Source organism: Puma concolor, chromosome B3, assembly GCF_028749965.1.
Source record: "Puma concolor isolate L17-30 chromosome B3, mPumCon1.1.hap2, whole genome shotgun sequence".
NCBI lineage: Eukaryota > Metazoa > Chordata > Mammalia > Carnivora > Felidae > Puma > Puma concolor.
This window is the reverse complement of record NC_141672.1, coordinates 113,091,455-113,119,441: the sequence shown is the minus strand read 5'-3', so window position 1 is coordinate 113,119,441 and position 27,987 is coordinate 113,091,455. Positions and strand designations below refer to the sequence as shown.

The following is a 27,987-nucleotide window of genomic DNA, read 5'->3' as shown; positions in this document are numbered from 1 at the left end:
CAGGTCATGGTCTCATGGTTAGTAGGATTGAGCCCCAGGTCTGGCTTACAACTCAGAGCCTGTTTGGAATCCCCCTTCCCCACCTCTGTTCATGCAGTCTCTCTCAGAATGGATAAACATTAGAAACTTCTAGTGCTTGGGAGTATGTGGTAAATGTCCCACAACTTTGTTTCTGTTTCTCAGTTTTTTATTTCAATTCTTTTGGCATATCTAAATGTCAGAAAGTGGATATATACATACAGAATTCAAAACAACTTCCTAAAATGGTTTTAGTATTGGCCAGTCACTGACATCTTTATTTTGAAAGTTTGAATTCCCAAATATGTCTAAAGTGCATTCTTGCAGCTAAGCTATAGCAGCATTTGTTTATAAACCCTTAAGAAGTATTCAGACAAGAGCTGGAAAAGTCACAATAAAAAAGTGTGATCTAAATATATTTTTCCTTAATCACCTAGGACAAAATACTTGTGTGAATTAGTTTATAAGTATACAAGAAATATACAAAATAATAGCATTATTAAAAAGTTCACATGGCAAGGCATATAATATAAAAAGTGTGCTGAATCCTAGATATCTTTGGAAGCTTCGGGGGAATCTCTGATCTGCACCAGCATCTGATGTATCTGAGGTCTGTGGTATTCAACAAAGCTGCAGTTCTACAGGGTGACTCTGAAGACTGCTGGCTCTGCTTGGAGACATCACCAACACAAATGAAAATGTTCTCTCGTTACTGAAACCGGTAAGTCAAGGTTTCTTGCGCCTAAAATGTGAAAACCAGCATTTAGTATTGACTTTTGCGATCAGTGATACATCCATAGCAATTAGATCTCCTAGGAAGACTTTACAAGAACTCTTTTATCATGGGAAAGTTCAGATCCTGAGATAGCAAGTAAAAGTTATAAACTATGAGTCTCCAATATTAAGTTTTAAAAGCAGGACTTCCCGCCTTCATCCTACTGCGGTACTTTTCCAACTTGCCTGAGGAATACCTGTGTTAAAAATGGACACACATGGGGCGCCTGGGTGGCGCAGTCGGTTAAGCGTCCGACTTCAACCAGGTCACGATCTCACGGTCCGTGAGTTTGAGCCCCGCGTCGGGCTCTGGGCTGATGGCTCAGAGCCTGGAGCCTGTTTCCAATTCTGTGTCTCCCTCTCTCTCTGCCCCTCGCCCGTTCATGCTCTGTCTCTCTCTGTCCCAAAAATAAATAAACGTTGAAACTATTCCCTTAAAGAACACCAATATCTATCTCATTCATCTCAAGTCTTGATATCTATGTTCACTTTAAAAAAAAAAAAAAAAAATGGACACACAGACATGTATAGGTAGACATATGAAAAGAAAGGGTTTTACTAACATGGAAAAAGAATGGGGTATGCATTTAACAGAAGGAAATGTGTGATTCCTTCCCCTACCGTAAATTCGGCCACCCCGTTTTATTTTACTGAACACTTAACCACTATAATGAGACCAAGAGGCATGTTCAGAAAGAATGAATTACAGAAATTGCTGTCATCCCTGACTAAAGCCTCCAGCCTCCCCTCCTTATGGGTGATCTCAGTTCAGCCTCCGAGAGCTTTATGAGCATTAGCAAAGTACGAATAAGAGTGAGCAATCTTCCATCACCTCCTGTTACTGCTCTTCCCAAGCCTTCTGAGGTTCTCAGCACCGACTGCGGCAGTCTGCCAAAGCACCCAGATATTCCAAGGGGTAAACAGAAACCTCATAATGTCCCCTTAAAGTGGACGGTAGGGAGAAGGGAGAAGCCACACAGAAAGGCCCAGTTAGTCAGGACTCACTTGGGTTGTGCGTGATGCTGATATCCGGGTCCCAGCTGAGATCCTGCTCTCATCTCCACAGCCACAGAACACTGATAGGAAAATTACAGAAGAGGAAAAGATCAGCTCCTCTGTGCAGTCTATAAAACAGTTCTGCTCAGATGGGTTCAGCCAAGGTGACACCCCACATTGCTTTCTAGTGCAGCACAGACAGCTATGCTAAAATACCAGGTATCTGCAGTTTATTTGACTTAAGCCACAAAGATGGTGAGCTCGAAGTGTCCGTAGACATCATCTGGGTAATTTCCTCGGTTTAGATGAGGAAGAAATGGCCTCCTAACACCACCTGCCCTTCCCATGCTCTTTCCAGGGGAGCCTCTCATCAGGAGTAACAGTTCCACAGGGAAGTTGTGCCTGTGTGAAGATTCCCACCAATTTGATGTGAATTCTTGTCACTCTGCAGTGACGCTCTCTGACCTGATTCTCGGGCCCTGTTCCTCTACACTGAAAACAAGGATTCTGAACCAAAGAGCTCCAATGAGAGCCGATCCAAACGAGCATGAGTCCCTTGGCAGGTTTGCAAGGAACAGAACTACAGGCTGCACTGGCAGTGTGAGATCCGACCTCAGCTGCTTCCAAGAGCCAGAAAAATAATAAGCAGGGGGGTTAAAAATAGGTTACCCCTTATTTTTATTAAACAAATATTTACCCCTACCCTTGTTTCTACATCGGTCCATTCAGACTCCGTACCATCTGGTTGGGCAGGTGCTGCCGAGGAAGATCTTCGTTTTCGCCTACAGAAAAATGGGGAAACAATACGCAACAATTATTTTGCGTCCAGGAACAGGAACAATGTTAAAAATAGGGAAATATCACTACACTCCTTCAGATAATTAATGATACATTTCATAGGATGTTATGTTCTGCAAGAATAAGCAAGCTAAGAAAACAATAGCCCTTGATGGTCACTCACCCAGTTGGCGATTCTTGTTTTAAAGTCTCAATATCGGTAAACTGAACAGATTGTCCACCACCTCTTGTTTTATAAACATCACCCTGAAGTCAAGAGAAAAGGTCACCATTACACTTTGATAGCCCAAGTGATAAATGTTTCAAACTGAACTTGAGATTCTCCATAAACCAATAAAGTCCCATCCACAAAACCAGATGGTGTTTCTAACTGCTGGGTCTGTACTATTAAAATACTTCAGAAATTATCTCTCACTAAACAAAAGTCCAGTGCAGTATCATCAGTAACATTCTTCAGAATATTCCTTTTTGTTCTATAAAAACCACACCAAGGATCAAGAAATCTACCAGAAATTTCTAAATGTTCAAAGGCATTTATACTTTCCTCTGGGTATACCCCACCCCTTATTTTCAAATGACAGTACAGTCGTGTTTGTAACTCTGGTTATACTAAGAATCATCATCTAAATTAAATTTGATATGAAAAACGTTTTTTCCCAGATGCCTTTTACTCCCCAATTATTCATTGACTCTGCAATCAAAGGAAAATTTTTCTACAGGAAGGGAAGGGAAAGGGCTCTGGGTAGCTCAATAATAAGAAATTTTGATAGGTCACATTTTAATGTGGGCTTTTTATCTAGAACTGACAAATGGTACAAGTTCTTTGGGCTTACTTTTAAAGTAGTGGTTAAACTATATTAATTACAGTATATAAGAGGATCCTCTAACAGAGGATCCGGAGAATCTGAGCCTCATTCAGTACAGAGCAGCCGATTTAATTGTAGTTTAGCAGATTCATAGCCTGAGCAGTTAGTTTTCTAACGAACAAACACAAAGGTCAAAAAGGTCGTATCAACACCCATTTATCTTCGTTGACACCGCCCGTGTGTCATCAAAGGAATAGAAGATTAAGTGGTTTTTTGTGAAGTTGACATTTTGTATGTTTTTCGTCCTGTGTAAATTTGTTTTTACCTTGATTAGTTTAGTTTCAATCTCCCCATCGGAGGCTAGTTCCTGGTGGGTCAGCATATACTTCTCACACTTAGCTAGTGCCTTTTCATTTGCAACAGATACTGTGATGGCATGAGGGACATGTGGCTGCATGACTGTTTCAGTTTGCACGTTAGACGCAGGCTTATGATCTACCCATCTGTCTCCTGCAGAGCGTGATCGTCTGTGTCGGAGACGAATTGGTGGTGCGTTCTGATCAGGTTGAAAGAGGAATCAAGAAACAAGCATAACCCAGAATTAATTTAAGGGTATTATTAGAAGTGCAGCAGGTTTGGCTACATTAGCTGATGATCATATCAAAACAAACGCACAAACATTTTCAAAAGCTAAATATGTTACTCAAATGATTTAAATGTTCTCTTTGTATTTAAACAAAACCCACAAACATCTCTTAAAACCATCTTGTATGTTCTACGTTCTGCCAGGGAGCTTCCGTTTCAACAAAACAAAATGGAAGGAAAAATTTTGATAATGCTACTAGGCTTTCCTGTGTAGGTGGTATATTCAAGACCATTCATTTTACATTCTTGATCAAAACTGTTATCTGTGCCTGTCGTTGTGAGGTAATCTGTTAGGTCCACAACTGTGTTAAAGGCTCCAAATAAGGTCAGTAAAAGCCTTAAACATGTCACAGGCTCTAAACAAAAGAGAAAACACTCCTTCTACAGAGACGGACAAAAAAATGAAAGCTAATGGCCTGTATGTACAAAATGCTAAAGAACCTAAGGTATAATAAGAATTCTATGTATAAAATGATCAAGAGAACGTAAAAGAACTACTTCTGAGTACTTTCTGAGACTTTAAAAGTTCAAATAGAACTTCATGAAAAGTTCAAACACAGTGATGGCTAAAACATACCAACTATTTTTCCTCAGACATTTCATGAAGGTTCTAAGAACCAAACTAAAAATACAGTATCAAATTAGTCTCCATCAGTCACACAATAAAAAACTAGTTGCTTCCAGTCAACTATCATGTAAATTTGGGCAAGTTAAATTTAGCACATTCAGTCTAAGAAAAGGTATCTCACACACAGGACATAGTTCCAAAGATACCCACTGCTTCAAACATCTCCTTTTGTATAACTAAAAGCAAATGAAACAGTCTGTTACAGGCCAAATCCTTCAAAGCTGGTCGCCTATGAAGATCCCAAGTGAAAATGCCTGTCTGGGGCGCCTGGGTGACTCGGTTGACTTGATTTTGGCTCAGGTCATGATCTCAGTTTGTGAGATCGAGCCCCATGTCGGGCTCTGCTCTGATAGCAGGAAGCCTGCTTGGGATTCTCTCTCTCTCTCTCTTTTCCCCTCCCTTCCTCTCTCTCACACACACACACGCAAATAAACATTAAAAAAAATAAAATGCCTGTCTGGAGAACTGCAGCGTTTCCCCTAATAAGCACAAGCAACAGCAGAAGCACTGGTGGGAAATGATGCTGCTACAGAACGTGGGCAGTCAGTTTGCCATGCGAGATGCCCAAGCCTCAGGGCAACTAGGAAACCTTCCATTCTTAAAGTGGCCTCAGGCTCTCTCACAATCTGTTTCAGTTTGCACGTCGTTACCATTTAGCAAAGGTGATAGTTTTCCTGAACACATTTGGCAGTAAATAGATTATGAAACAAGCTTCAGAAAGATAGTTCTTACAATCCACTATCATTTACCTACTCGAAGATATTTTAAATTTCTTCCTCAAATTTACACTTTAGTAGTGTAAATTCAGTCCACCTGACTTAATTTTTGGCCAATAAACCTAGATGTGTAGATACTAGCCTAAACTTTGCTGCACTTCTAAAGAGATTTGATTTCAAGTGAGAAGTTAAAGGATCGCTAGTAAATCCTCTTAAGTATCTCAGAGCCAAATTGGATAACACGTTAATGCTGACCAGGCACAAGCAGGCCTTGAATAGTGTTCAGTCTATAAACTTTCATGAAAAATAAAGGGGATTTATTAGACTTGATCAGAAACTCTGTCACCATAATTTGCTCCCTAAAAAGGTTTAAAGCAAAATCTGCAAAGTAAAAAACTCCGACTTTAGAACACATCTGTGCAGGGTCTTGGTAAATACCTTGCAATTAATTCATCACTATTCCTGAATAACCAGGAGTGCAGGTGATCTAAATGAAGCTTATCTGTACCTAAATTGTACAAGAAAAGCTAAAGCAAATACTATTAACTTGTTAAAAGAAAAATTCTATCTAAAAGCCATATTAAAATTTTACTAAATATAAATTCACAATATTAGCTTGGCCCATTTATTCAGATTCAAAGTAAAAAGTTTATCTTAATCCTTAAGAAAACTTAAACAGGAATGACTTTAAACACCCTTGACTGAGGCCAAGCCCTTGTAAATCGAGATAAAGCTCTTCAGATTAAAAGCAACTACTGGACATGCAAACCTTCAGTAGTTACACAACAGACCTGGAGTATTCAAAAACACTGAATGTCATGAAAATCAAAAAATATATAATAAGCACTTGCAGGGCATTCACTTTGTTAGGCTCATGGATTAAAAATAGAGGATATTTATTCAATTAACGTGAACTTTCTTGGGTTTGGTAAAGACTGTTTATACAGGACAGTCCTCATTAGGGATGAAGCACCACAAAGTGTATGACTGACTTTCAAAAGTTTGAGGAAAACAGGATTGCATATCTATATAGATAATAATTGGTAAATCCAGGTAAGGGGGAAGGAAGCCACTGTGCCATTCTTTCAGCATTTGAGTTTGAGATTTTTCAAAATAGAAAACATTTTGAGAAAACATTTTTAAAAACAAAAGGTCAAAAGTGGCAAAAAAATTTGAGGAAAGGAAACCAAAAGGAAAAAGCAATGGAAACCGCCCTCAGCACTCGCACCCCGGTCTGGAGTGCTTAGGAGCAACTGCGGAGGAAAACACGATTACTCCGGGCCAGCCCAGTTGACCTGTGTTCCTTGGCATGGCTGCTGTTACCAGATACGTTACAGCTTTTTCAGACTGAAGAGCTAGGCCTCGATTTCAGGGTGATTTCTCCAAGAAATTAACAGAAAAATTAGACCTTATTTATACTGGAGCTCACCCGTCTTCCGTTGAGCTTTCTGAATCAAGTCACACACAAAAATAATAATAAAATAAAATAATGAAAAAACAAAACGGCAAAAAACCAAAAACAAAAAAAACAACCGCCACACGAAAGCCCCCAAGATGACGCTCTGTGGCTACAATACTTGAAGAGAATGCTGGCACTAACCCTGCAGCAGCGGTCCTCTTCTGTTTCTACCTCATTTCTGAATGTGGGAACCACCTCCCTGCCTTCGGTCCAGTACAGCCCTCGCCTTCTGTCTGACACGACACAAGTTTTACTTTGTCCTGGCTCCTGCTGCCTACGCCTTGCAACAGATGTGACATTGAGAGGTGTGTTGTACGGAGGAATTTTCTGCTCCCACTCCGAAATACAGGAAGCTACAGAAATGCTGCTGCAAGAGTTAGAGCGCCTATGGAGCTGCGGCTGGCTCAGGAGTTGTTGGCCGTTGGGAATCTGAGCGATATAGTTACTAGAAAGCTAAAAAAATGGAAGAGACGTTAATGAGCGAGACAAACACTGAGAGAAACAGTTCACTGCTTTTCTATAATTTTAGCACACGAAGACAACTCTAGACTTCGTTTTACTGAGTTAAAAAAATTTTTATACCGAATGCACTGAATTGGCGTTGATGGCTAAATTTAGAGATATTTATGCAGAGAAGTTGGCGAAACACAGTTAAGTAATATAAACGACAAGTGCTCATCATAGAAAGTCACCTAATCCGAACAGATTTTCTCCAGTGCGGGTTACTCCACAACCACATAACTTACAGGTACTGGTGACGGAGAGACGGCTCTTTGGGTCACTTTCTCCCGGTCCCGCTCCCGCGAAGGTCTCTCTGGCTTTTCAGCTTTGGGCTCAGTAACAATAGCCTTCAGTTGTTTCAGTTTTTCATCTTTGACCCAGAGTTTATTTTGCATCTCCAGCTGCTTGGCTGCCACCCGACGCTCCTAGGTTGGCGACAGCGACACACATCTAATTCAGTTACACCAGACGGGCGCAGCGCGTCACCCGGACGCATCGTTTGCCAAGAACGACAGTCCTTCCGTCCCTCGCGCGCTCGCCAGGCCAGGTCACTGGTCAGGAGCTGGAAGGGCGGGCAGCGGCTGCTGGAGCCGCCGTCACCACCACGGACACCCTCCCCCGGGGACGCGAGTGCGGAACGCTAGGAGCGACACTCACGCATTCCTTCTCCCACTTCATTGTCGTTTCTGTCACCATGCCTTGCAGCCTGGCTTCCAGTCTGCGTTTGTCAGAAAACTGCCGCTGCAGCTTCTGGTTCTGAGCTTCGAGTTCCTGCTGCAGGGTGCGCTTGTCTTCCTCATAGATGGTAGTCGTTTTCTCTAAAATCTCAATCTGGGGAAGCAGACCATTCTTTTCAGCGTGTGGCACATAAACACTGCACGTAGCTGTGAAATAAGCTCGCAGAATTTGCTTATGCGGGCACAGTTGTGGGAGCAAAAATCAGGGAGAAAGCAGTTTCCTTTAAACTCTCACCTGAATTCCTACCTCCATTCCTAGAAGCGAGAACTTTTAAACGAGTTTCTCACAGAAAAGATGTTTTAACCGACTTTGTGTGAAAGTAAGTTTCCCCTGAGAGTAAGACCTGAATTCTCTATTTTAGGCTGTTCTCAGACCAGAGAACACTGTGTTGGTTGAGATGGGCTTCTCTGGAATGAATGGGCACCCCCTAAATGACACTCAGTTAATGAGAGCAAACATGCTTCACCAGAAGTCAAAAAGCAAGCTACGAGCAGAGCCGAACTCTAGAGAGCCCTCTGGAAAACTCACCTGTTTGGTCCAAGAACATTCCCATCGATCGCTAAAGTCTAACTCATAAAATTAAAGAGCATTATTACCCCTTGAATGCTTTTCATTCCCATTTCCTGTCTTTGGGGTGAGGCGAGGACGAGTAAGAACGCAGTGGTGAGAGGCTCTACAGCAGAACAGCTAAGGCAGAGAGAGCGGTGCTCAACGGCCAGCACGTACGCCCATAAATGATGCCGGCACAAACCTTGTATTCTAAAGTTTTGTTTTTCTTCTCCAGCCGTTCTATTTCCAACTTCTGTCCTGAGATCACCTTTTCTTTTTCATTTAGTTTTCCTTGAATGTAGTTTTCTTTATTTAAAACAGCATTGTCAAATTCTTGCAACAGGGCTTTGAAAGTAATAGCTGAAACAAAAGCATGCAGGCCAAGTTTACTCCAATTCCAAGATGACCGGTGGAATCAACTTTTACTAGTCGGTACTTTGTAAAATGTAGCTAGTCAGCAAATCATGAGGGTTAGTCCATAAAGAGTGTGAGGGGCACCTGGGTGGCTCAGTTGCTTTAAGCATCTAACTCTTGATTTCCACTCAAGTCATGATCCCAGGGTTGCGGGAACGAGCCCTGAGGCAGGTTCCACACTGAGCATGGAGCCTGCTTAAGACTCTCTCCTCTCCCCACCAGCCCCCCCTCTCTCCCTCTAAATTTAAAAAAAAAAAAAAAGAAAGAAATCTATGAGAGACATTCCTAAAGGCTGTTTTTCACTGGAAAACACTGGGCCTTTCATTTTGCACTATGACATTCCCTTGTCAACCCTTATAGGTTAAGTCATTTGCTTCAAAACAAGTGCGAAAACTGGATTTAGGATCAGTTGTGGGACTTGACAAGTTACTTAATTTTTCTGAGCACATTTCCTCATTTCAAGACAGGGATATAAATACCACTCATCTCACACCTTTCTTACGAAGATTTAAATGAACCGACGATGATAAAAATTGTTGATCTGTTTCCGAGCACTTAACTACATACCAGGCTGTTCGCTGTTCTACATGATTTTCATAAATCATCTCATCCCCACGACACCCTCCTAGATAAAACAACTAAAATCTCCATTGTGCAGACATGGAGAGTAAGAAATACATGATGAAGTAATTCGCCCAAAGACAGTTATTAAGATGTAATACATGTGGGGCGCCTGGGTGGCTCAGTCAGTTGAGCATCCGACTCCGGCTCAGGTCATGATCATGATCTCACGGTTCATGAGTTCAAGCCCCAGGTCAGGCTCTGTGCTGACAGCTCAGAGTCTGGAGCCTGCTTCAGATCCCACTCTCTCTTTGCCCCTCCCCCGTTTGCGCGCGCACGTGCTCGCTCTCTCTCTCTCTCTCTCTATCTCACAAAAAAACTAAAAAATTTTATATATAAAAAACATGTAATATACGTGAAGTGCCTTGCAAGTAAGTGACTAGTAAGAACTAAAAACAAAGTAGCTATTACTCCACTCTTTTGTGTCCATCAGTGTAAATTTTAAAAAGGGACCTTATACACACCCACCCACCTCTTTCGTTTTATGATCTGTGGGAAGGTTCCCTGTCAGTCTAATTAAACAATGCCTTGAGTACTAAGTGCAGAAATAACCCTTCCTTAAAGATCTGCCCCACCAAAGAACTCTGATTCACTGCCTATTTCCGGAGGTGAAATGATCGCAGACCGCTTTTGGCCCTTACATTGTTTGTGAAACTCCTCGATCATCATCTGCCGTAGGTGATGTCGTTTCTCTAATGCTTCAATCAGCCTGGGAAGAGTCTGCTCATCGTTGATATCCAAAAGTTCACAGGATGGCAAAGGTGGAAAACTCTGTAAAACTACTTCTGTAACCAGTGGTTCTGTGTTGAATTATAAAAAAAATTACAAGAAGTTACACAGGAGAGAAAGAGCTTATTTAAACAAGTTTAACACTGTGATTAGAACCCCCAACCCCCGGTTCAATTAACCATGCACTTAGAGTTGTCACAATCATACTTCCTTTAAAATGAATTACAAAAAAAGGAAGAGTGGGGGGGGAAAGTTACAGTATGTAACAAAAGAAATCTCATTTATACTCTGGTTCAGAAATTTTCCCCCCCCTTCGTTCTTGGGAGGAAGGGAAGTAAACTGTTGTCTCATGTAAAATACATCTGAAGAGAGACTGACAAACGTGCACATGATGTAACACCAAATCATACCGTCTCCGACTGGACCTCCCCGAGCCTGGTTTCTGTATCTCCTTCCAGGAGTTAAACCACAGATTGCCCTGTCTACTGGTCTTGCCACTTCAACCTCTTGGGTCACTTCTGCAAATCTCATGACTTGCTAAGATACAAGACAAATGGGAGGTTTTTAAATTTTTTTTTTTTTAAATAAACATATCCAAGCCTTTCTTCAGAAATTACTTAATGAAATAATAGATTGGTCATTAGTTCCGTAACTAATGGTTCTGTATCAATTTTAAAAATATTTAGAATGTCATTCTTCACATCCAAATAGTTGTTTTCTCCATAGAAACTCTGAGACTTTATAGGATAAATACGTTAAAATTACCAAGCTTTCTTCATAATCTTCAGCCTTTGGATTCACACACACGATCATGCGTACTTTACCTTCCCCATCAAAGTAGTTCTTGAACAGATGGGTTAACTTTGAATCTCGGTATGGAACCATCTGTAAATAAATTCAAATCCAAATATATAAGGCCAAACAGTGCGTACAAACAAAGCTACAGAAATGATGAAAGGCTGTTGCTTACTTTGTTAGTTCCATACATTTGATTTTCTCTCAAGACTTCCATACATGTTCTTAGTGTCATTAATGACTGGTTAATGTTTCCTGACAGAAAAATAGAGACAGAAGACATTTGAAAACATTAAAGTAGCTAGAGTGTGGTCTGTTTGCCTATAAAATCCCTACTTCATAGAAATATATGGAGGGGTGCCTGGGTGGCTCAGTTGGCTGAGCATCCGAGTTCAGCTTAGGTCATGATCTCATGGTTTGGGGGTCGAGCCCATCATCCGGCTCTGTGCTGACAGAGCTCAGAGCCAGGAGCCTGCTTCAGATTCCCTGTCTCCCTCTCTCTGCGCCACCACCCCCCCCCCCCCCCCCGCCAAAATAAACACGGGTGCGCATGGGTGGCTCAGTTGGTTGAGCATCAGACTTCGGCTCAGGTCATGATCTCGCAGTCCCTGAGTTCGAGCCCCACATCAGGCTCTGTGCTGACAGCTTAGAGCCTGGAGTCTGCTTCAGATTCTGTGTCTCCCTGTCTCTCTCTGCCCCTCCCCCGCTCTCACTCTCTCAAGAATAAACATTTTATGGGGCGCCTGGGTGGCGCAGTCGGTTAAGCGTCCGACTTCAGCCAGGTCACGATCTCGCAGTCCGTGAGTTCGAGCCCCGCGTCAGGCTCTGGGCTGATGGCTCGGAGCCTGGAGCCTGTTTCCGATTCTGTGTCTCCCTCTCTCTCTGACCCTCCCCCGTTCATGCTCTGTCTCTCTCTGTCCCAAAAAAAATAAATAAACATTGAAAAAAAAAAAATTTTAAAAAAAAAAGAATAAACATTTTATAAAAAAATAAAAATAAAAAATCAACACTAAAAAAAACCCAGAAATACTATAGGAAATTACAAATAACAGGTTATAGTGGCTAATTTCAAGATCACTCCCATATGGCTTGGCAGGAACATTCTATAATAGCAGTGTTTCGGGAGAGGTTAAATCCCATCCAGCAAGAATTCTAGAGTAAAAGGAATGCAACGTTACACTTCCTGGCCCATAAAGTTTCTTCCAAATCTTAAATTCTGTGAGAGAGTGTATTAGATGCAGATGTTTAATATCCTCTATTAACATATTCTCTACAGCATGACAATTTCAGGCTGTAGTTGGCTCCATCAGCACTGAAGTGTCCCCTGCACCCGGAGGGCCTCGTGTTTCTAACAACCGTGGGTCTTAGGGTCCAGCTAACTGCGTCCCTTCCACATCCAGACAAGGATTCCTTGGGCAGCATAATTGTTACTTCTGACCACTCTGTTTGGATTTCTGAGCCAAGGCAAGTCTGACAGATTAATTAAGCCTCCTATAATGCAGGAGATCCCATTTGCAGAGACTCCCCCTTCCCACATACGTAGCAATTTGTTCATTTTAGAACCTTGATTAAGGTCAGCTAACTCCCACCATGCTGTCATCCTTGGCCACCTCTCAAAACACAGAGCTCGTCTGTGCCTCCATAATGTCCCATGGTTCAGGATTCCTCTTCCTTGACCGCAACTCCCAGTGTCCTTCCTGCTTCCATTGTGTTCTCTGGAACCCAAATTCCTGTTACTAGACTTCCCCACCTCCTCACACCTCTCACAGAGGGCTCCATCCATCTCTCCCTAATTGCCAGGGGTTCTGAACCCAGGGTCCATGTTATCCATGGGCACATTTGGGGGAGTCTGCAAACCTGGATGGGAAATAAATTACACCTTTATTTTGTACTGACTTCTGAAATTTAGCAGTTCCTTTCAATTACGAGCATAGGCCAAAAAGTAGTATTAGTGATACCTGTGATTTTTATCAGTAGAAATCACAGGTAATTTTATAGCACATTACAGTTTATTGCTGATCTCAAGATATTTATGTTCATTACTGCTTTGAAATTATGTAGTTTTAAGACCTCCTGGTGGATCTTTAATTTAGGCATTAATAAGGAAGCATGTAAATTACTGTAATGACAAATGCTTTAAGAATACTGTTAAAAACACATTTTAATCTAATCGGTTTCCTTTGTGATCCTATGTATTTTATATTATTCATTCAGAAATCTTCTGTGAAGCATCCATGGGCTTCACGCTGCAGCCACGGCACAAAGCCCTGCAGCGCTTTAACTACAGAAGGGCAGTGCTGCTTCCCCCCGCAGCCTAAGTAAAAGTTGCTTGTTTTCTAAAGCCTGACATTTTATAAGGACGGTGAGCAGAGGGAGGCCAGCAAGATTTTTCCTAGTCCCTAGCTGCCATGCCTTCAGTGTTCCCCCTACACGCCCGGGTCATTTCTGACGAGCTGCCACAGGCCCCAACTCCCTCAGCACATTGTTCTCTCTTTAGCACGGGAGCCGCGCAGCTATGACGGACCCTGAAACCTTATCATTCAGAACCGCACCACCTCTTGAAACCTGGGCCCCAACCACCATCTCCCGTTCTTCTCATGCTCACGGCCTAATTTTAGTCACACCTGTTCCTCATCCTAGTAACTCTGGTAGTCCTTTCTGGCTTTTTCCCCAAAGCATCAGAACCCTCCAGTTTCTACTTTCTTCCGTTGAGACAAACCTCTTTTCCCATCAAGGTTAATCCTTTGTCATACCCTGGATCCCAGATTCTCTATCTACATATACATAATGTGGATTTTTTTGTCATCTCACCTGGCTACCACCTTCTCTCTCCTTCCAGGCTCTTTAAATCATTTACTTCAAGTGTTTGTTCCTCAAGGCTCTGCCCTCAGCCTGTTCCCTTCTGTCCTCCAAGAATAATCTCATCTCCCCTATTGCTTCCGTCATATTGGCAAAACCTAAAGCTGTAAACCTCCAGTCAGCTCTCCTTCCAAATGTGTGCACCTCTACATCCAGTTACTAGGCACTTCACCGGAATAAGCTACCCGTGTCCAACACAAACTCGAACCGCCCACACCTGCACCTCAGACTGCTTTCTCCTCAGTCAAGATCTTGGATCTGCCCTTGCCTCTCCCGGCCTCTCCACATCCAGGTGGCCTTCCTAACTGGCTCACTTTTGTCCAACCCTTGCCTCTAGGTCACATGATGGCTTGTGTGAATTACTGCAAAAGGCTCCCAACTGCTGTTCTTATCCCTAGACCTGCCTCGGTACATTAATTCTCTACATAGGAAAACAATCTTTCTAAAAGACTAATTCCTCATTGACTTTAAGGACCCTGTATAACAGCAGAAAGACACAAGCTTTGAGAATTCACCCGGGCTCCAGTGTTGGGAAAATTCATCTCTCCCAGCCCACTTCCTCATCTGAAAAATGGGTATGATACAGTCCTGAAAAGTCAGAATCAAGAAATCAAGCCCATGCATAGTAGATACTATGATACACACTAGTCCTTTAATAATAGGTAACCACCATTATTCCTTCAGGACAAAATTCAGACTTTTTAGTATGACAGACAAGGATCCTCGTGACCTCGCCTTGCTCTGCCACCCCAGTTGTCATAGGTCATCAGCCCACACCATTTCAGTGACCTTGACTCTGCCATTTCCCCCCCAAACTTGCCCTCACACACACACCCAGATTGGATGAGTGTTCAGATACCAGCACGCAGTAGGTACTCCATGAATGCTATTATGTGTAAAATGTAACATGAATAGCTACACTAATAAGAGACTAAAAACAACACCAACAACAAAACACAGATTCCCTTTCAATTTGTTTTTGTGTTCAAAGATTTTTCCCATCTCCAGAAGCCAATTTTCACCAGAATGAATGTTGGAATAACTGTTAAATCACTTAAGTTTAAGGGCCTAGTACTTACATTACTGGCAATAGATACAATATGAATGTAACTTGTTTTATATTCATTTTAATCACTTTTTCTTCGTTCATTTTTTTTTTTAAGATTATTTATTTACCTTGAGAGAGAGAGAGCAAGTGAGTGAACCAGGTGGGGAGGGGCAGAGAGGCACAGAAACCCAAGCAGGCTCCACACTGTCAGCACACAAACCGACGTGGGGCTCTATCTCACGAACCATAGGATCACAAGCTGAGCCGAGATCAAGAGTTGGATGCTTGACCCACTGAGCCACCCCAGCGCCCTGCTTATCTTCATTCTTAAGTCAGTGTATGGTCATATATTGATACCAAACCAGCATAACTAAAGAAACAGCACTGACCCCTAACTTTAGCCTCTAAACTATCAAATTACCACCTATCAATAAGCAGATGACAGACTGACACTGCAAGTTCTGGAAAGTCGTAGCAATCACAGTAGTACTGTGCTCTGCTCACCAGCTTCCCGTAATCTGTTCCCTTCTGCCTTCGTCCGATTAGTTCTTTCACTTCCGGCAAGATCTACCAGGGACAACTGGCTTATCGTGATTTGTTCCTTTTCCTGAAAGGAAGATCATAACGCCAATAACACAAGGTATAACTGGTTTATGGTGTTCTTTAATTACATTCCTGTCAACAAATTATTAAGTCTTACGAATATAACATTTGCACAATACAAATGGTAGGGCCAAAGGATACATGTTCTGGGGGAAGAGTCCGCTAAAAGCATCTGGGCTAAATGAATACACTGGTTGGTGAAGGGGACAAGGACTTGCCCATCGTCTGCTGTCTGCATTATACCATGAGCTTCACGAAAGCAGGGACTGCCTCTCAACCAGTGTTGTTCCCTCCGGCATCTCACCTAGCACCTAGCATGCAGCAGGAGCTCAGTCCGCATCTGCTAAGTCTAGAAAAGACCTGTCCTAATTTTTCTATAACCAGATATTTGACAATTTTATAATCAAACAATTTCATAATACTCTAATTGTAGAATAAGAAATGAAAAGAGGTACATAACTGATATTACTAGATGTGATTCAAAGGAAAGCAAGTGTATTTGAAGGCTTGACTTACAAGCATTTTCTAACTAACATTTACGAGTGCTGTCAGTCAGTTCTTAGGCACTGGCCTAAGAACTCTACATGCACTCCCTGCTCTAATCCTCACAACACTATAAAGAGTTTATAACCAGTCAGACAGCTAGTAAATTAACAGGAATCAAAATTCGAATCCTGGTGGTCTGCAATACCCTGCTGTAGTCATGCCATGAGGAGACCTTCTCAGTTTCAAATGGAATTACACTTTAATAGCTTAAAGTTATTAAATGATTTCTACTCAGGCCCAAATGCTTTTACTAATTGATGTAAGCCTTGTAGCATGACAGGCCCAGTAGTAACGAGTGATCAGCAGACAGGAGCCCTACTGGCCTATCAGCCAAGAGAAGAACAATTTAGAATTGTCATCTCCTGAACCGTACCTACCCTGGGAAGTTAACTGCTGACATTTCAAAACCATTAACTGAATTCCCACATACAAAATGAGTCTTCAGAGATAAAATAATGGTCCGTACCTACTTCTTACTTTATCTCCTCTATTAAAGAGATTTATAAAGATTTGTAAACCTTTTTCACAGCAGAATTCCAGGTTCTCAGATTCAATAGCCAGTTTCCCAGAACTACACTCTCTAGTGCAACAATTTTTAAACGTCATCACCTACTATAATAATTCTAGAGCAGTCTTCATTGCGGCGAAACTTCCCTGTTTTAACTCTAGTTCCAAAAACTAAAGCTTCAGTTAAAACAAGAAAAACTCCACACACTACACATTTACCTGTAAGACATTGTCTCCATCTGCATCCAAGGGAGCCTGCACTAATTTAATGTTGAACACGCTATGGGAACGGCTGGACTCACGATTCAAATGTGTGTTAGCAATACGTCTCTTTTTCTGGCCTGTGATGACAGAGACATCACTGATTAAACCTGAATTCGATCACTACAGTACTAAAAATTTAACTGCTGTTAAATTATAGTAGCAACTCTCAGGAGTATACTTATTGTTTCAGATTTTCTGAATGTTAGCGTGGTGTCTAACCTCTCCAGAAAACTTCAAAAGCCTCCTCAGTAGATTTCACTTCTACTTCTGTACATCCTGCAACATACATGTTATGGTTCTTATCTTCACGAAGCAATTTGGATTGTGGTGGTCTATGAGAAAGAAGAAAACATTAGTCTCCTAAATTATGGGATACTAATATCTCAGTTTAAGACTAGGACTAAAATGCCAGGCAACATGACATCGATTCTTACAAGGGAATAAGCCTAGGCAAGAGCTCCGAAAGACATTAAACTTGGGTAAGTGTAAGGATGTATAGTCAAGATTAGTTACATAACAGGAGAACAGGAACCTACACTGTTTTAGAAGCTTTGCTATAATTTGTTCTAATGAAGCACACAAAACACTTTCTAAACAAGTAGAGATCAAAATAGTAGGACGGCAACATCACATGCACAGGTTAAGCATCAGAATCTAGCTGGCATTTCCCTAATTGTAAAAGAGAGAGCCGGTCCCGACATCAGAGTCCGCAGAAGACAGATTCAGGAAGAGTTTGGTTTATACCAGGAGTGGCAGTCCTTTCAGAGTGGCTGCTCGAGTTCCAGTCTGTACGGTAGGATAAGGATAGGAAGGGCGCCACCTGCTCGGCCTGCCTCCTGCACGGTGGGGGCACAAGCGAGTGCCGGCCACCACTGCTCAGTGAATGGCAGGCTGCTGGGAAGCAGGGAGGGGCTTAGAGGCAGCAGGCAGCCCAGTGCCAAGGACACACCAGCTCCGTGCAGACTCGCCACAGATGCCAGCCGCTAGTACAACCACACCCTTCTTAAGAAAAGAGTCAGCATGGTCACATACACAAACTCTGTGCTCCTCATGGGCGTGCTGCAGCTGTTCCACCTACCGAAGGAAGAGGGTGTGAGCTACGTGACAGTCACAGGATCGGCTCCTCAAAACCCTCCGCTTGTAATGTTTCTTCATCGTATGTAAAAACACTTAAAAGTTAACCAGCTTGGAAGAGCCGGCTGAGCACCACCCTCACAAATTAAATCCGAATTCAGGGCCAAATACGCACCCGGTGGGTTCATTCAAGGAGTTACCAGAATGGTTGTTACAAGGCGTGCAAGGCACATTTGTCAGCCTTCCTTTCGTAAAACTACATAAAACCAAGATAGGCTTCTTTGAAAATGATCGCATTTAGAACCCACCAAAAAAGAACCTTGGCACGTGAGCAAAAAGGCGAGGGATCGGTAGCAACGAATGTCTTCACAAAAGTTTAGGAAAATGGGTACACGTGACCGATACTCCGAAACAAATGGGAAAGCAAGTGATCTGTACATTGTGTGATGGAATTTATTAAATTCTTTCAGTCTGATGGTTTTCTAAAGATCCAGCTGTTTCTCCAATAATGTTCAATTAGACACACACACACACACACACACACACACACACACACACACAAGTCTACATACTATTTATGTTCTGAGAGGCTCTAACAAAGACAGCATTGAAGATAAACATCTAGCTTGAGAACAAAACCATCAACTCAAGAGCAAGATACTAATGTTAAATGAGACTCCAGAGTCTGCTCTGGCACAGGCGTGGATTGGGATGCCAGGCTGGAGTTGTTCTTCAGTCTGAGCAGGCCAAGACCCAAGGAAATCTAAGGAGTTGTCTTTTAACTCTGGCAGAGTGATGCTACAGATCACTTCCTGTGTATGAATCAGTGATAGAAGACCTGTATCAGTTGTATAGACAATAGCTTTGGGCTCCTCCCTGTAGAGGTCACCGACCACAGATGGTTAATGTGGCTACAAACTCCCGACACTAAGTATTCGGTTCTTGAAAGGTAACCGCAGGTAACCCTCACCCTTAGGACACTTCCTCATGTGATCACGATCCTTCTCAAGATAATAGCCCCGAGGCCAAGAGTTTTCAAAAGTAATGTCTAAGGTGAGTATTCAGGTCTCTCTTCTCCTTAGACACCTTAACCCCCTGGTGCCCTGACACAGCTGCAGATCCGGTCAAGAATAAAACTATGCACCGAACACCAACCGTACGATACACAAGTTACCTTTCATTTTGAAAACAAAAGCACGATTACCATTTATCACTGAGGAAACTAAAGCTCACTGAGGTCGAGTGGCTTCCCCAAGGTTAAACAGCTAAGATGGGACTCTCTCCACTACTTACTTAGGCTTTATGGGATCAAACGGCACCTCTTCCAACAGATCATATATGTAATTGTTATATATTTCAATATACGAGACAAATACACCATAGACACTGTCTTCATCGACCTCTTCTGCTTTGCAAAATTCTTGTACGTTTATCATATCTGCAAACTCTGGGTCTACTTGTCGTCTGAAAAAAGAAAAGGGCCAAAAAATCTGCTTACTCATTGTGAGTCGGAATCAAAAGTAAAGATCCCAAGAGGAAACAGAGAGAGAACGTGAGCGGCCTGTCACCGCAAACAGTGGTGTGTAAAGCAGTCTGTCCATGCTACCGGTCAGCCGACAGCACTGCCGTGTCCTCCCGCAGACACACGGCACCGGCTTTTATACCCTCTCCACCAAGAGCGGCACCTTCTCTAAACAGTAATTCAAGAACACTGTGCTCAAAACCAAAGAGGACATCTGAGCAAATAAACTTAATTAAGAACATTCCTCAACTTTGATCTCACTGCAGTCAACCGTCAGACCAACCACCCTTCACTTTCACCATCCCGCGTGCCTGAGGAAACCACCAGACAGGGTTCCCCTCAGACCAGTGTCACATACAAATGTAATTACTTACTTGCCAGAGGGGGTCTTTGGATTGGGCATGGCTTCCCTTTTCTGCCGTTCTAACAAGGCGTCAACCTCACACTGTATATCCATGCTATTCCGGTCATTAGATTTAAAAACCTGAAGTGGAGGGTAAAATCAGACCATGATTTTTAGATTTGACTTAAGTAGTAAGAGACCTAGTTCAGAAATAAGAAACATTTACTATGTAAGGTTTCAGAATGTACCCAGTTTATTAGGAGTTCTCCCTTAACCCTATATCCACAGGTATCTCCGTCTCTATGCCCTCAGGTGAACTAGTCACAACACAAAAGAATTACACTTACATATCGTTTAGCTTGAAATGTGCCTATACTGTTAAAGATCATGTCCAAACAACGAGGAAGCAGACCTCCTTCCCCTGGAGAACCAGTCATTGTGTGAGTTTTTCCACTTCCTGTCACACCATATGTAAAAAGGAGACCTACAATGTAGCAAGTCACATCGAGTTATATATTAAGTCCTCCGCTCTTTTTCCTTCTTTCATAGCATTAAAAAACACGTAAAATTAACCAGCTCAAAAAAACAGGGTTTATACCACCCTTAATGTTTTATGCCACATTTAACAAACGTGAGTTCAGGACCAACCATAATCAAATACGTAAGTATCAAAAGAGTTTTATGAGACAGACAGAAAGGAAAACGCAGTGAAAACTCCAGTACCCGTACCGTTTTTGCCATGAATGAGGTCATCTACCAAGGGATTAGCCACAACATCAAAGAGCTCCTTCTGGGTGGTATGAGTGCCAAATACTTGTTTAAATGAATACTGAGTCTGTGGAGAAGGGAGAAATAAAAAGCATATGAATGGCATTCCACTCTAAGCTAGAAATACATCTGTTTTAATGTATTCAGATGTTGCTTTAAGGTGTAGACAGAAAGAAAAACCATGAAGTCTTTAAATTTGGAACCCTTAAAAAAGTCATGATGTACCTCAATTATACCACTTATAAATGATAAAGATTACAGTTATAACTACTGAAGAGAATGTAGAAGTCTTAAGCCCGCTAACACGTCACAGACCACTGCAGATTTTAGACGACAAAGAGCAAAAATGACCATGACTCAGTTACGAACTTGTGAAAAATCATCGGGCATTATTACTCCATACACTACTTCGCTCTTTTAAAATGACACAGCAGTCAGGGCGCCTGGGTGGCTCAATCGGTTAAGCGGCCAACTTCAGCTCAGGTCATGATCTCACCATTCACCGGTTCGAGCCCCACATCGGACTCTATGATGACAGCTTGGAGCCTGGAGCCTGCTTCAGATATTGTGTCTCTCTGCCCCTCCCCTGCTCACACACACTCTCTGTCTCTCTCTCAAAAATAAATTTAAAAACATTAAGAAAAAAATTTTTAAATGGCACAGCAGCATAAAACCAAGTGTCTTATTGTACTGTTTTAAAACCAGAAATGAACTATAAATTTAATTTCCTGAGTTCTTCTATAAAATTTTAAATAAATCGTGACCTTGAAAAAAATCACTTCAATTATCAAATCTCTATCAAAATAGGATTATTACAAAGTTATAATCATAGTACCAAAACTATTACCAAACTCCTACCTGGAAAATTAGGTTGGGGAATATAAGTATATTTTAATGTCAATTAAATTGTCCTAACTGGGCAGGGGCTGGAGTTCTATTATTTCCATTTTTGTTATTTTTTAGTTTTTTTGTATTACAGACCTTGCGGTTTTGTCTGTGACCTTCTTACAGGTTTTACTTCATGAACGTCAGTGCTAGGTTATTTGTTGTATAAGTATTTGCTGGAATTTATTACGGAGTATAACCTTTGTCAAGCGGGACCGCCTTTCCTGTTTCGTACCCTTTTCCTTAAATTCAGCCTGCACAGATATCACTATCACAACCCTTACGTTTTTTAAAGTAGCAGTTTCGTCCCCCCAAGAGGAGACACGTACCGATTAGTACTCAAATATATAATAAGACAGCAGCTGACCCTGAGCAGTGGCCAGGCACTGCCTTCGCATGGCAGTGACTCGTCTCACTCTCACCTGTGATTACATACTGTGAATTATGTTCATTTTACAGCTCGTTATAGATCACACACACAGCCTGCTTCAGCTAGGCTAACTCTTCACTTTGCGAAGTTTTTATCCTAATCCTGTAGATCAGTTGTAGAGTTCATAAGAAGTATAAAGAATCAGACCAGGAAGGACACACCTCAGATAGTACCAGCAGGTTAGTCAGATGACCTCCAAGTCCCTGTGAACAAACCCCTCCTTTCCAGTAAAGAAAAGCAAGGCCCAGGGCAGGCACCTGCCCAAGCCTACAGTGCTGACTGGTTGCAGCCATTTTCAGTCCAGCACCCTTTGCAATTTTCAGCCCTGCCTTCTGTCACAGGCAATGAGAGCTACTAATCCCCACCAAACTTTTTGTCTACTTATACATGCTTGAAAGTAAGTCCAAGTAAAGAAGTGAAGTTCCTCCTAGTAAGTCAACTCTCAACTATCTGACATCTTCGAAAACCCAGTCCTCCATGAAGCCTTTCCAGACCATTCGTGCTTCATCCATATTCACTGAATGGGGCACAGGGCGGAGAAGGTGCATATCCTTGAAGCTTACACGATAGCAGGGGAAAGAGACAAAAAACAAACCTCTAGATGCGGTAAGTGCTACCAAGGAAGCACATAAAGGGCAGAGCGGGAGAGAAGGGGCTAAGGGGTAAGGGTGCTACTTCCGATAAGGTCGTCTGGACAGTCTCTCTGAGGTGGCGATTTTTAAGCTGAAATCCAAAGATGAGGAGCCATCCATGCTAAGAGCCAAGAGAAAGAAAAGTCCAGGCGAAAAGAACAAGCCTGAAGGAGGATCTGGGCTTATCCAAGGAACTCAGAGGATTGGATGAGTACTAAGAGAGGAGGGTGGAGAAACAGGAGGCAAATTAAGCAGGGTTTTGCCCATTTAAAGACATTCTGCCTTGAAAGATTTTAAACAGGAAAAAGGTCAGATCGGATTTCTGCTTTAAAAGATCTCTCTGGAGGCTTTTAGAAAATGGACTGGAGAATAAGATTCAGAGTGGAAGCGAGCAGTCCAGTTAGATTTCAAAGTAGGGTCAGCAAACCAATGGACCTCTGAGAACTGCTTGTTTCCTATCTAGGAGGAGATAATTACAGAAATGGAGAGTAAGTTTAGAAACTTCTGTAGCCACCTGACACGGCTGCAGCATCCCCGCACGTGATCAGGAGGCTCATCTCGTTGAACAGATTGTAAGCTCAGTTCTCGATGGTCTCACTCAGATGGCAAAGCTGCACAAAAGGATCAGTCACGATGCACTGAAGATTTTAAAAAGCTGTTCCTTCAGCACCGATCATTTGCGAAGTACTAGTCTTGGTGATTCATAACAGGGCTGAGACAAGGGTGGTGGCAGTGGAGATAGAAACAAAAGGACAGTTTCACATTGGAGAAGGGCTAGAATCTACTGATACATGAGATACAAGGGGAAGAGACAGAGGTACCATTTATTTGGGAGAGAAGACAAGGGAGGAAGTGATTTAGAGGGAATGTGTACAATTTCAGGTGCCTCCGTGACATCCAGACAGTGGACGTTTGACTTTAGAGCTGAGGACAGGTTTCGACTGGAGGTCAACTCCAGAATTATTGTCACATAACCAACATTTAAAGCCATGGGAAAGGGTAGAGAAGAGAGTCCTGGGTGAGGGCACCTCAGTATTGAGAGGTTGGAAAAGGAAGAGGAACCTGCAGAGAGTGGCCAGCGAGAGCCGAGAACACAGAGACTTGGACGGGGAGACGGCAGAGGGCTTCAGGAAGGAGGGGACTGCTGAGAAATACATTATGAGGACAAGAGGCGTCCGTCAAAATGTTAGTGGCCCGGAGACCACTGGTGGGCTTCCGACGGTTTCACAAGAGCAGTGTGCACACGAGTGAGACAGCTCGACAGTAGAGACAACGGCCCAAATAAACGTTTTCTTCTGCATTCCCACAGTCCATCTCTTTCAGCACACCTGTCTGTCTCCTATCAATACGAAGGTTACCTGTTTTCTGTCCGTGCCCCCAGTTAAGTTGTAAGCTCCATAAAGGCAAAGATTGTGTCTCACCCGTAAAATCTTCTGCCCTGCAGCTTTAGTGCAAGATGTTTGAACGGCATTCAACTCACTTTGCTCAAGATTTTACTAAAAATAACACTTCACAAGAGGTCGAAACAAAAACACAATGCCTATTGCTATTTTATTTTTAAATGTTTATTTTATTTATTTTGAGAGAGAGAGAGAGCAGGGGAGGAGTAGAGAATCCCAAGCAGGGTCTGAACTATCAGCATGGAACCTGATGCAGGGCTTGAACCCATAAACTGTGAGAGCATGACCTGAGCCAAAACCAAAAGTCAGACGCTTAACCACTGAGCTATCCAGGTGCCCCCGGCCATTGCTACTTTAATCTGCTTATGAAATTGAATATGTGTGTGTGTATAGCCACCTAGCACAATCATTCTGCATTAAACGATCCACCTAGCACAATCATTCTGCATTAAACGATCCCTGACATGCTCTAAAAAACAATGTCCAGTACAAGAAATTACATTATAAAGGCAATCCTCTACCTCAAGGATACCAAACGTATGCCTAGCCACACTTTATATATGGTGGTTATAGGGAAGTAAACAAGTTTTTCAAAAAAGTAGAAACGTGAATTTTGTTAAATGGAAAAAAATGAAAAAGCCCTTCGGGAAAAATCGAGTAAATCTTATCAAGTAAAAATAGCTTGGGTCCAATGGCAATTACCTCCTTATAGTCTCCATTTCGGTTGAGTCTGTAACCCTCAGGAGTATGAAGTTGAACGGTCGTATTATTGATCACTTCTATGCAACACTCTTGATCAGGAAGGCTCAGTGGGCGCACCCTACAGTATACCTGAAAATACAGGAAGGGACTTTAAGAACAAAGGTTGACTTTTTACCTGACTTTTCATTTAAGCTTCCCATTTGTTCGTTCAACATTTGGTCTCTCGATATTAGAGATTCATATAAACTTAGAGCCATGAAAACCAAAACTTGCTACCAGAAATGGTCAGATGCACACAGATATATTAGACATTAGAGAGATTTTTAAATGCACCTACAGTTGAAGTAAATTTGGATAACAAAAGCATCAAAGTCACACAGCTTCTCTTCACTGTCGTGCAGGCACACATTTAATAAAGTTACACTATTACTAATTTTAAAAATCTCTAAAATCAACATTACACAGTGAGAATTTGAAAAGCTGTTAGAATTGTTTGAAACTGAATGTCAAGCAAAACTTGACAGCTTAACACTCAATAAATATACAAATAAAGTATAAAGTGCAACATCCTAAACACATCTTCTCAATCAATGATAGGGTTGAGGAAAAACTATTCAGCTTGCAAAAAGCATCTAGTTCCCTCAACTTAGAACAAGAGACACATTCCTGTGCCAGTGAAGGACAGACCGAAAATATCTGAGCAAATCAAACTAGTATTTTTTGCATTTGACTTTAAAAGCAAGGTCCCAGGTCTGAAACTAGTGAAGTATGTGCAATTTTGAGAAGTAAACTAGACTGAATTTAGCTACTCTACAGCAGTCTTTATGAAGCATGCCATCAAGTACTATTTAATGGTGGTGAAATGGGGAGGACGCTCACTGGAGCAGAAATTCCTACCTCCAGCTGAGAGTAGGAAGAATTCTCTGGGACAGCTGAAGAACATTTTTCATCATCTAATTGTTCAAATCATAATTAGTTACAGGAGTTATGCAATTGACAACCTAAGACTTCATTTTGCTGGACTAAAGAATCCTACACGGAGACAAAATCTCAAAGCTGAGATCTCCATCCCTTCCAAGCACACACAGAAGACAGAAAAGGACTGAAGAAAAAACACACAAACAAATTCACAGAGAGACCTTACCCCAACTGGGTCTTTAAGACTCGTTTGGGATCCTTTCTTCACTAGAAGTTTCCTGGGCGTCTTAGTCCTCCTGGTCATGGGTTAAAAAAAAATTCTGTTCAAACTAACGTACAAAAACCTCACCTGTAATTCACAGGGAGATAACCTTCCTAGAGCTTATAAAGTTATCCCTTAGCAGTTCCAAAACCTCACCCCCCAAATAACATAAGAATATGCTGCATTAGAAGAATGTGACACGCATAATGCAGAAGTAAAACTGGGTTTAGGAGACATTTTTGGTTCTAGATGTGCCTACTTACTGTTTGAGTAGTTCTATATTTTAAGTAGTTTGCATATTTTCTTGAACAATTTTACAGAAGCATGACAAAGCTGAAAAATCTACAGATAATTGACCACACTCATCTTGAAGGCACTTATCTATGTGCACAAGCACACACACCGCTCTGACGGCCCTTGCCAAGGCAGACTGACAAGCTATTGACTTCACCAAATTATAAAAATGCAGATGGAGGGGCGCCTGGGTGGCTCAGGTCATGATCTCACAGCTTGCGGGTTCGAGCCCCGCGTTGGGCTCTGTGCTGACAGCTCAGAGCCTGGAGCCTGCTTTGGATTCTGTGTCTCCCTTTCTGCTCCTGCCCAACTCGTGCCCTCTCTCTCAAAAATTAACATTAAAAATTTTTTGAAATAAAAATAAAAATGCAGATGGACGGATCCATTTTTTCATCAAGATCAAGGTCTATACTTTTAAGGAACAACTGTTTATTGAGTTCTCCACGCTATCATCCTTTGTCCCCAAACAAAATTTAGTCTCCAAACTGCAATTTCTCTTGCTCTCTTAGAAACAAAGGAAAAACATATTTTGACTTCAGTTCACCAATTTCTCCAGCATGCCCCTTTCCTCCACCAACCCCCACATTTATCTGTCGTGTAGATGAACACTTAACATCAAAATTAAGTGAAATTACTGGCATGGGCTACGGATTATTAAAATATTTTCTCAACATGTTCCAAGATGAAACAAATTAGTGTTTTAAGTACAAACTATTACGGTAGGTTTACTTAAACTCAACCTTTTTTTTTTTTCTTTTTTTTTTTTTTTTTAAGATAAAGATTTTGACTTTGGCCTCAAGAGAACAAGCCGCTTTTTGCAAATGACAGCCCTCCCCTCCGCGCAGGGATTGCTGTACCCAGAGCGGTGAGTGCTCGGGGCAGCGCAGCAACGCAGGCCGACTGCTGGGGGGGGGGGGGGGGGGGGGATTGTGGGCGTGGGCGCCCGTGGGCGGAGCGGGGCTGTCAGCGGCCCCAGAAACTGGTCTCCGTCTCAAGGCCACCGGCTAGGCTCAGAAAAGCACGCCGCGCTCCCGGGTGCCAGGGCCCTCCAAAGACCGAGGCCTCCTGGCGCCCTCAACCCCGGAGCATAGCCCGCGCGCGGGGAGACCCCCGGCCCGCACTACCGCGGCAGAGTGCAACCCGGACGAGCGGGCGGACAGGAGGGAAAGGGCTGGGGGCGGCGGTCCCGGAACCAGGTGGATGGCACCCCGGCTAACGGGGACTCGGGTCGCGGCACAGACCTCCCCGCTCCCCCCGTGGGCCGACCTTTCCTGCCCCCGGGAGGCCGGGGCGGGACGCCGGGCTCCGGGCGGCAGAGGGCGGGGTGGAGGCTGGAGGGCGCGCCGCGGCCGAGTCTCCGCGCCCGGGCTCCCCCTAAGCGGCCCACGCGGGGGCTCCCACTTTGGGGGGCAGCGGCCCGGGCCGCGCAGGGCTCCGTGCAGACCGCGGGGCCGGCTGCGACGGGAGACGCCGGCCCCGGCCCGGCCCGGTACTCACGCTGGCTTCATGGCAGCGGGCTCCGTGCTGCCCGGAGGCGCGCGCGGGACGCCGGGCTCGATCTGGCGGGCTGGCGAGGGCGGCAGGCCGCAGGGACGGGCCACGGGAAGCGGGACTCCACGGCTCAGGCGCGGCGCTCCGAGAAGCCGGTCGACGCCGCCGCGAGCCCAGGTGAGCTCGCGCCCGGCGCATTTCAAACGGGCCAATCAGCGCCCGCCCGCGGGGAAGGGGCGGGGCCTCAGAGGA

The 27,987-nt window shown here is 43.1% G+C and overlaps 2 protein-coding genes and 1 long non-coding RNA gene across 21 annotated transcripts in view; 1 reads left to right on the top strand and 2 right to left on the bottom strand.

Moving 5' to 3' along the window:
- Nucleotides 1-27,987, top strand: part of LOC147580300 (uncharacterized) — a 67,960-nt gene that overhangs the window by 25,052 nt on the left and 14,921 nt on the right. For 9 of the 13 annotated variants that reach the window (XR_015252762.1, XR_015252761.1, XR_015252760.1 and 6 more), the window contains 2 exons: nucleotides 571-739; nucleotides 27,019-27,109. Coding sequence is in view for 1 of the 13 variants with exons in the window: in XM_086711084.1 (XP_086567210.1) it covers nucleotides 27,019-27,109; nucleotides 27,758-27,912 (246 nt within the window). In the remaining 12 variants the exon portion in view is untranslated. Of the gene's footprint in view, nucleotides 1-570; nucleotides 740-2,146; nucleotides 2,943-7,742; nucleotides 9,956-27,018; nucleotides 27,110-27,757; nucleotides 27,913-27,987 lie in introns of those variants that run through there. The other 4 variants (XR_015252754.1, XR_015252764.1, XR_015252763.1 and 1 more) reach the window with 4 other exon arrangements.
- KIF23 (kinesin family member 23) lies at nucleotides 265-27,891 on the bottom strand. 7 transcript variants are annotated; one of them, XM_086711071.1, is made up of 24 exons: nucleotides 27,742-27,891; nucleotides 25,915-25,984; nucleotides 24,771-24,899; nucleotides 20,683-20,788; nucleotides 20,301-20,437; nucleotides 19,985-20,094; nucleotides 19,382-19,552; nucleotides 18,047-18,088; nucleotides 17,234-17,346; nucleotides 16,970-17,091; nucleotides 15,599-15,701; nucleotides 11,363-11,442; nucleotides 11,158-11,277; nucleotides 10,803-10,929; nucleotides 10,305-10,463; nucleotides 8,831-8,988; nucleotides 7,999-8,172; nucleotides 7,587-7,766; nucleotides 6,982-7,293; nucleotides 3,718-3,948; nucleotides 2,750-2,832; nucleotides 2,486-2,570; nucleotides 1,798-1,868; nucleotides 265-760 (listed from the first exon to the last, which is right to left on the bottom strand). In XM_086711071.1, the coding sequence occupies exons 1-24, from the start codon at nucleotides 27,750-27,752 to the stop codon at nucleotides 745-747; spliced, it is 2,910 nt and encodes a 969-aa protein (XP_086567197.1). In that variant the 5' UTR covers nucleotides 27,753-27,891; the 3' UTR covers nucleotides 265-744. The 7 variants fall into 7 exon arrangements, with proteins under 7 accessions (XP_086567197.1, XP_086567196.1, XP_086567199.1 ...); XM_086711070.1 differs by having other exon boundaries at nucleotides 2,492-2,570; nucleotides 27,742-27,822; XM_086711073.1 differs by lacking the exon at nucleotides 3,718-3,948.
- Nucleotides 24,218-24,759, bottom strand: LOC147580302 (uncharacterized). The gene is made up of 2 exons (XR_015252767.1): nucleotides 24,498-24,759; nucleotides 24,218-24,465 (listed from the first exon to the last, which is right to left on the bottom strand). It is a non-coding gene; the product is annotated as an uncharacterized LOC147580302 (long non-coding RNA).